This window comes from Stigmatopora argus, chromosome 7 (assembly GCF_051989625.1).
Source record: "Stigmatopora argus isolate UIUO_Sarg chromosome 7, RoL_Sarg_1.0, whole genome shotgun sequence".
Taxonomy (NCBI): Eukaryota; Metazoa; Chordata; class Actinopteri; order Syngnathiformes; family Syngnathidae; genus Stigmatopora; species Stigmatopora argus.
The window spans coordinates 2,846,558-2,854,281 of NC_135393.1; the positions used below are offsets into that span (position 1 = coordinate 2,846,558).

The window sequence follows — 7,724 nt, forward strand, 5'->3', positions numbered from 1 at the left end:
ATACGGGATCTATGACTGTGTGTGTGTGTCTGTCTGTCTATGATCTTTTTTTAATTCAGTTTATTCAGTTCTGTATTGCCTTTAATTTTCGTCAAGCCCTAGGATGAAGTAATTTAACAAGAATACTCATTTTTGCATTTTCAAGAGATGCATTTTCAGTTTTGTATGGATCTAATAAGTATTTGCTCTTTTTATTTTGGCTATAATAAAAATATGACTGATGGGACAGTATGGTCGTTGGTAATGGTTTGCAGTTAACTTTGTAATCCAACATTGAAAATGTTAGTAGTATACTATTTTTAAAAAGTTATCAAAGTTGCAAGTGAATGGTGCCGGACCTTATCTGTATCTCTGTATCCAATACCTCAGCAACAACCTACGGTTGTGACAACTAATTTTGGACATAAACTGTGAATTAAACAATGTCTGAACAATAAACTAATAAGTCTATTTGGATGGATGGACGGACGGATGAATTATGTTATGGAAGCCTATTCCTTATATTTTTCATACTTACTATTCTCATAAATCAATCAAGCTCTAACCACTGTTAACTGCATAAGCTATAGTAAGAATATTCAGAAAGACATTAAACCCTTCGAAATACTGTAAAATAAAAGGCTGCCTGAATAGCAACTTTACATAGAAAAGTATATGTGACTGATGTGGAAGGCTAGCATTTAATGTGACAATCCACAATGGACTTCTTGGCAACATCATTCCATAACAACATGAGCAGGATTGTAATTTTTATTTTTGTTACAACACATATTGACAGAGCAGTTTTATGTCTATAAAAAAATAACAGCCGCTTATTTCTTTTGTTGGATTGTTGGTAATATATTCAATCGTTGAAACACTACATATCAAGAATGCCTTTCAGTATTATTCGGCAAAATTCTATCCTACTACAAACACATTGAACATTATAATACTTTAATTTTGATACCACATTATTAATTTCTAATGGAAGGAATTTAACATGAAAAAGTAATAACTTCTGTTATGAAACAGACCAATTTAGGTAGCATGTCCACATTACACTGACCTCAAGGAAAAGATCTCTGCTGGAGTTTCACTTTCCTGTGTGTGGTTTGCTTGTTCTCCCCGTGTTTTCTCCAGGGGTACCACGGTTTCCTCTCACCTCCCAAAAACATGCATGGTAAGATGGTTGAACATTCAAAACAAATGTCAACTCATACTACCAAAGACTTTCTGAAAACGTTTTTTGTCAACTACTTGTCCAAAACGTGTGGAGAAATAAAAAGTCTGAGGAGAGCTATATCGCTTGAGCTTTAGGATGGTCTCATTTGGTGAATCCCCAGTGTCCCCAATGGTCATGATGTCTGACACAGGCATGTAGATGTCATTACGCCTCCCCCAAAAAGTCAGGTGGGACAGTTTGAGGATACTATCGGACGAATCCAGGTACATCATTCCAACAACCCTCCTGAAGAAGTGGCTAGCTGTGTACAACATAACACCAGCAAACAGAGCCATTGCTGTTGAGTAGTTGACAAGAACGAGGGATACGTCTCCCATTAGGTACAAAGTGTAAACAGGTGGGAGGATAATCACAGTGGTCCCAGTTTGGAGTAATTTTAGTCTTGATACAACTCTGAAGAGCTTTATGTGATGAAATTTATAAATCATGTCATACTTCTGTGTGGACAAGTCCGAATACCTGACAGAGGCAGTGATTTGAGGAGTAAGGGATCCATTAGAGCCATATATCAGGGTAGCGAGCTTGAATGCAGAAGGCCGCACCCCAAAAGATGAAGCAATGGTGAGCCAGCATGATCTTCTCAAGCAGGGCAGGAAGCAGGGCATAAACCTGCCTGTTGACACTGACCAGATCTGGTGGAGGAACCATAAGAATTAATTAGAAACATCTTTTCAAAATCAAGTGTTGCAATACTCCTATATACCATATTTTCACATCTTCAGGGCAAACTTACTGTATTTACTCGCATATAAGTCACCCGCGGTTATAAGCTGCACCCTTAAAATTGCCTTAAAATTTCCCGCCCTCTGATTCCCAATTTTCACTGCCATATTCATGGTTTTCAATAGGGAGTGCAAATCTGTTACTTTGTAGGGAAAATCTTAAGAAAAATCATGAAAAGTGGTATTTCTGAGATACTATATGAATCAAAAGCATACTATTAGGGTAAATATCACAAGTTAATATGCCTGTTTTTGTAAATGCAAAATATCAAATCATTCAATTCGATAAAAGAAATAAGTCTATCTTGATGAGAACCTGATGCTTTCTAATTACAGAAATTATTATTTTTTTTTACCACGTTTAACAAGGGTTAGATAGCAGCGCCCTAGATAAGATGGCTCCCCCGGGACCTAGGTAAGATGGCTGTGCCCCGAGCGAGCATTGACGGGAACGTGAGTTTTTCCATGTATTATGCAAAATACGTTTTTTTCTTGAATTTCATTCATAGACGTCAAAATAAATTTTTGTTTAGCGTTTTATCTGTTTATCTTTTCTCTATTTTGAAATAAATGACCTTATCAGGGGCAGTCGCTTGCGTGTCACGACGCCATTGCGTCATGATGTCACGGTGCCATTTTGCCGTGACGCCGCCGTGCCATGGCGGAGTCAACTTGGAGTTTCGTGCATGTCGTTTTTTTATGCGCATATAAGCCGAACCCTCGATTCAGCCATCATTTTTTTGGTTCGCAATTGGAGGGAGCTGGAAAATCAGCTTCGACAAGTAAAAAAAAAAGAACGCGTAGTTTCCGCGAATGTAAGGCGGACGGCTTGGGAGCGATCAATGTGCGATTGCAAATATAGTTATAAAAACACTGGCAGGCAGCGCCAGGTGAGTTATGTGATGATTTGTGGATGGCTGGGCTAAAGTCAAAACCATCATCACTTTTATGGAATATCTTTCAAAGGTAAACTAACAGCTGTGTAATATTAACATACCTAAAACCACTGTTTGATCATTTCAATATTGCCATAGGGCAACATCGCCTCTGGTGGTCAGGGCTTTCTAGTAAGACGTAAAGCAGATATCACCCTCTAGTCTAGCTCTAGCCTTGTTTTTTAATGCTAAATTTATGTGCACAATTACCGCTATTACGCTGCAGTAAATTTAGTGGTTAACCGATATGGGTTTTTCAGGACCGATACTGATTATTAGTTATTAGAAAAGGCTGATAACGAATATTTGAAGTGATGTTCATTTGACGTATAAGTGCAAAAATTATTTCATCCCATTTCGCTCATTCCGCTTATCTAAGGTCAGGTCACTGCTAGCTGCTGGCGTAAGTTAGGCTAGCCACTAGCGTGTTTTTTTTTTAAAGAAGGCACGAGCAAAACTAAGTTTGATAATGCTTTATTGAGGTAAAAGGTACTCTCTGATATAAAGAGTTCGGCGTTCAACATGCTAGGCTCCACTGTCAGTCAGAGTTGTGTATTCTGGGAACTTGATTCCAGCTTTGGCGAAAGCTCAAACAGTGCTGGCCGACACTTGAGCCCAGTAATCCACAATCAATTGTAACTCGTGACATGCATCACTCCAAGCCTTTGATTCTCCTCGCTATTATATCGGCATCGACCATTCATTCCAAATTCACGGAACTCGTGCGACGCTGCCTGACCGAACTACTTGTTGGCCATCCGTTAGCAAAGTTGTGTTCGATCCATTGCTTCAGTCCGTTTTCCAAGTGTTCACACCCGCAATATGTTGTCATTTACCTCGGGCATTTCCTCTGTATAGCTCTAATACGCTGTTTCTTTGAGTATTGGGAGTGTTTTTGGATTGGATTGGATAAATTTATTTATCCCGTATTCGGGAAATTTCATTGTGACAGTAGCAAGAGGGTGAGAATGCAGATACAGGAAAGGCATAGTTACACATAGTTACAAGTTAGACAGTACAGTCGCAAAGGCCACCGAACAACGTTAAAAGCGCTGCGAGCACAGGGAAGTCAAACGCCTTGCCACTCCCCTGGGATGTTTTGAATCGATTTACCGTAATGCTTGGAATGCGTGGGGAGGCTATTTTTAGAGTGAACGTCCGCTGCGTTGATCGCAATAAGTAGCGTGCCGGCAAGAAATAAAACCAGTCACTCAAGCGGTCAGGGCCATACAAAAATTGAATTTAGTGAACAGACAAGGCGCACCGACCGATTGGGCGCATCGACCATTTTAGAGAAAATTTTAGACTTTTGGGTGCGCCCTATAGCGTGACCGGCCGTTTGGTCGCCGGACTTTTGGTTGGGGACGTTTGATCGCCCGGACCCAAACAACGGGCGACCAAACGTCCAGCAACCAAAAGTCCGCCGACAAAACAAGGTAAAACAACACGGTCTACGCATCAATAAAAGCCAACAATGGCCCTGAGCAGTTTCACTGAGCGGACGTGTGAGTGTATAAGAGTTTGTATGTACATGAGTTGTCCCCTTAGGAAGGGACGTCAGTCAGGGTCTTAACAAGTTCTCCAACAAAACACAATAAAAGTTGGAGCTTTTCTTTAGCCTAATAATTAAAAAAGGCATTAAGTATGACTAAATAATAATTCGCAGTTTGTATTTAGGGAATTTGAGCAACAATTTTAAATGGTAATTATCAATACCTTCCGGGCGACCAAACATCTGGCGACCAAAAGGCCGGCGACCAAATGGCCGAGTACCGCCCTATAGGTGTGTAAATTCAGAGCAAATCAAAAATATGATGTCCACCCTGCATGCCAATGTTCAGTACTGTTATTAAAACATCTTATTTCCAAAATGTTGTTTAGCTTTTAATATTGTTATTTTGGATTACCATGACGTACATACGCATGATTAAATCTACAATTTTACACGAGCTTAATGCGTTCCGGGACCGAGTTGGTATGTCGATTTACTTGTATCTCAAATCAACGTTTCCCATAGAAATGAACTAAATACAAATTAACGTATTTTCACACCTATAAAACGCACCGTGTGATAGGGCGCAGTCTCATTTGCGGGTATATTTTCTGTTTTATGTCAATACATCGGACGCCTTGTCCGATAAGGCGCTAGCATGACACTAGGCTATTGTATGTTATGCTAGCCGCTAGCGTACCTATGATATGCTAGCCGCTGGCATGTCTATGTTATGCTAGCCACTAGCGTACCTATATGCTAGCCGCTAGCATACCTTTATGCTAGCCGCTAGCGTACCTATATGCTAGCCACTAGCGTATGTTATGCTAGCTGCTAGCGTATGTTAGGCTTGGCACTAGCGTATTTTTTTAAGACAGCACGAGCAAAACTAAGTTTGATAATGCTTTATTGAGGTCAAAAAAGCTGTGGCGTGATCCTCATTATGGTAAAATGAATCAAAACCTAATTTAGAAAAAGAAATGTGCATTTCTCATGTTTGAGAATAATTGTATTCAGATAATAAATCAGTGATCAAGTCATGTCTAAGGTGTCATTTAGATTGCAAAGGCTCGTATGGAAAACTTCCCACACATCCCTACGCTGTCATTTTCGACCACACGGAAGAATATGGCGCAAAAATGCCAAATTTTTGGGCTGCAAATTCAAAAAGGTTCAGGTATTTAAGAACATTCCTGGTTATATATTATTATTGTACTACTTCCTTTCTTCATACAGCATTGCATGTTAGTGCCTGATCCAGATTGTAATTGTGCCATGTGGTTTAGCAACAAGCCACTTGGACCAGGACCTCTCATTACTAACTCGGTAAGAAATTATTTGACTAAATCATGTAGAAAATAGGGGGCGACCCAGTGGTTAGCGCGTCGGCCTCACAAAGGGGGACCTGGATTCAAATCCAGGTCAGTCCACCTGTGTGGAGTTTACATGTTCGCCCTGGGCCTGCGTGGATTTTCTCCGGGTTCCTCCCACATTCAAAAGACATGTATGGTAGGTTGATTGAACAATCTAAATTGCCCCTAGGTATGAGTGTGAGCGTAAATGGTTGTTTGTCTCCTTGTGCCCTGCAATTGGCTGGCCACCAATTCAGGGTGTCCCCCGCCTCTGGCCTGAAGTCAACTGGGATAGGGTCCAGCACCCAGCACAACCCTCGTGAGATAAAGCGGTTCAAAAATTTAGATGAGATGTAGAAAATAGATTAATATTTTCCCCTTTTAACAGATTCAGTGTGGCAGATGCCACAGGTGGTTTCATGCTGACAGCATCGAGATGGACGATGCCAAATATATTTACATCGCAAAAGCTCAACTGAAAATATATTTATGGAATAATATTGCAATCATTTCCTACCAATTATTGCCAACCCCTGGCTTTGACCAACCTTGGCTGGCGTTTATGAAATAATCTTGATTTACAGTACAGTAAATATGCTATCTAATAAAACAGACGCCGGGCTGTTCAGGGATTCACCAAATACAGTAATACCTTGACATACGAGTGCCCCGACATACGAAGAATTTGAGATACGAGAAAAATGCCGAGCTAATATTTACCTTGAGATACGTGAAAATTTTTGATATACCAGCATTTGAGATAGCCAGTTGGCCAGGCCGCGAGAGGCTCAAGCTATATGGTGTTGTTTCTTTTGAGGGTTTAAAATCACTACGAGCACACGGAAGTCAACTGCCACACCACTGGTCTGGGGTGTTTTAAATTGATTAATTGTAATTCTTTGAATACTAATTTGACCACGAGAATAAAAACGTTCGCTGGCTTGACCGCAGAGCCGAAATAACCAAGTTTTAAATTGATTTCTTCATTTTGGCCGGTCAGATAAAAAAAAAAACAGCCGATACCGATATTCAGTGGTCCGGAGGTTGAGTGGGTAGCGCGTCAGCCTCACATTTCTGGTGTCCTGGGTTCGAATCCAGGTAAGTCCTCCTGTGTGGAGTTTGCATGTACTCCCTGGGCCTTCGTGAGTTTTCTCCTGTTACTGCGGTTCCCTTCCACACTCCAAAGACATGGAGGGTAGGCTGATTGAACACTCAAAATTGCCCATAAGTATGAGTTCACGTGAGCGTGTACCACCAATTCAAGGTGTCCACTGCCTCGTGCCCGAAGTTAGCTGGGATTGCCTCCAGCACCCCCCGCGAACTTTGTGAGGATAAATCAGAAAATGAATGAATCATACCGATATATGTCAAATGTCTAAATTTCGGCCCGAATAATCGGTCAATCTATAATTGAAATATTATATATAAATATTGATTAAATGGTAAAAAGAAAATTAGTTTCTTCAACTTCAAGGCTGGGTTTACATCAAACAAAAATCACAATAAGATCTGAGGACATATTAAGACGATTATTTTTCTTAATATTCGAGATTTAGTATAATTAAGGGGATCAAAACAAGCCTAAGTAAATGAGGAATAAACTTGATGTGCAGAAGAATGTTTTAATTTTTTGTTTTTCTCCACATAAAATCTGATATTGTAAGTTAAAAAAAAAATCATACTTTGCTTGAATAGATCATTCATCTTTCTACACTGTCAAAACGCAAGACTAAATCATTACACAAAAGTACTGATTTACAAATAAGCAAGTTTCTCACCAAACCAGGCATCGGGGCACTCAACAGGCTGAATAAATAATAGTTGCTAAGGAATTTAAGTTGTATAGTATTGAAATTGCATAGCAGGCTATTAGCAAACGGGCACGAAAAAAACCCGGAAATGTTTACGCTCCTCGTGAGAAGTGAAAGCGGTTCGCAAAACAATGTAAATGCTCACTGCTGCCCCTAGTGTAGATGACAACAGCCGACAACTGTTTAA

The 7,724-nt window shown here is 40.1% G+C and overlaps 1 protein-coding gene across 1 annotated transcript; it reads right to left on the bottom strand.

The window, feature by feature from the left end:
• Positions 1-1,186: 1,186 nt before the first annotated feature.
• On the bottom strand, positions 1,187-7,673 carry tmem186 (transmembrane protein 186). The gene is made up of 2 exons (XM_077605384.1): positions 7,505-7,673; positions 1,187-1,857 (listed from the first exon to the last, which is right to left on the bottom strand). Exons 1-2 carry the CDS (start codon positions 7,514-7,516, stop codon positions 1,192-1,194), a joined length of 678 nt encoding a protein of 225 aa, XP_077461510.1. The 5' UTR covers positions 7,517-7,673; the 3' UTR covers positions 1,187-1,191.
• Positions 7,674-7,724: the final 51 nt, after the last annotated feature.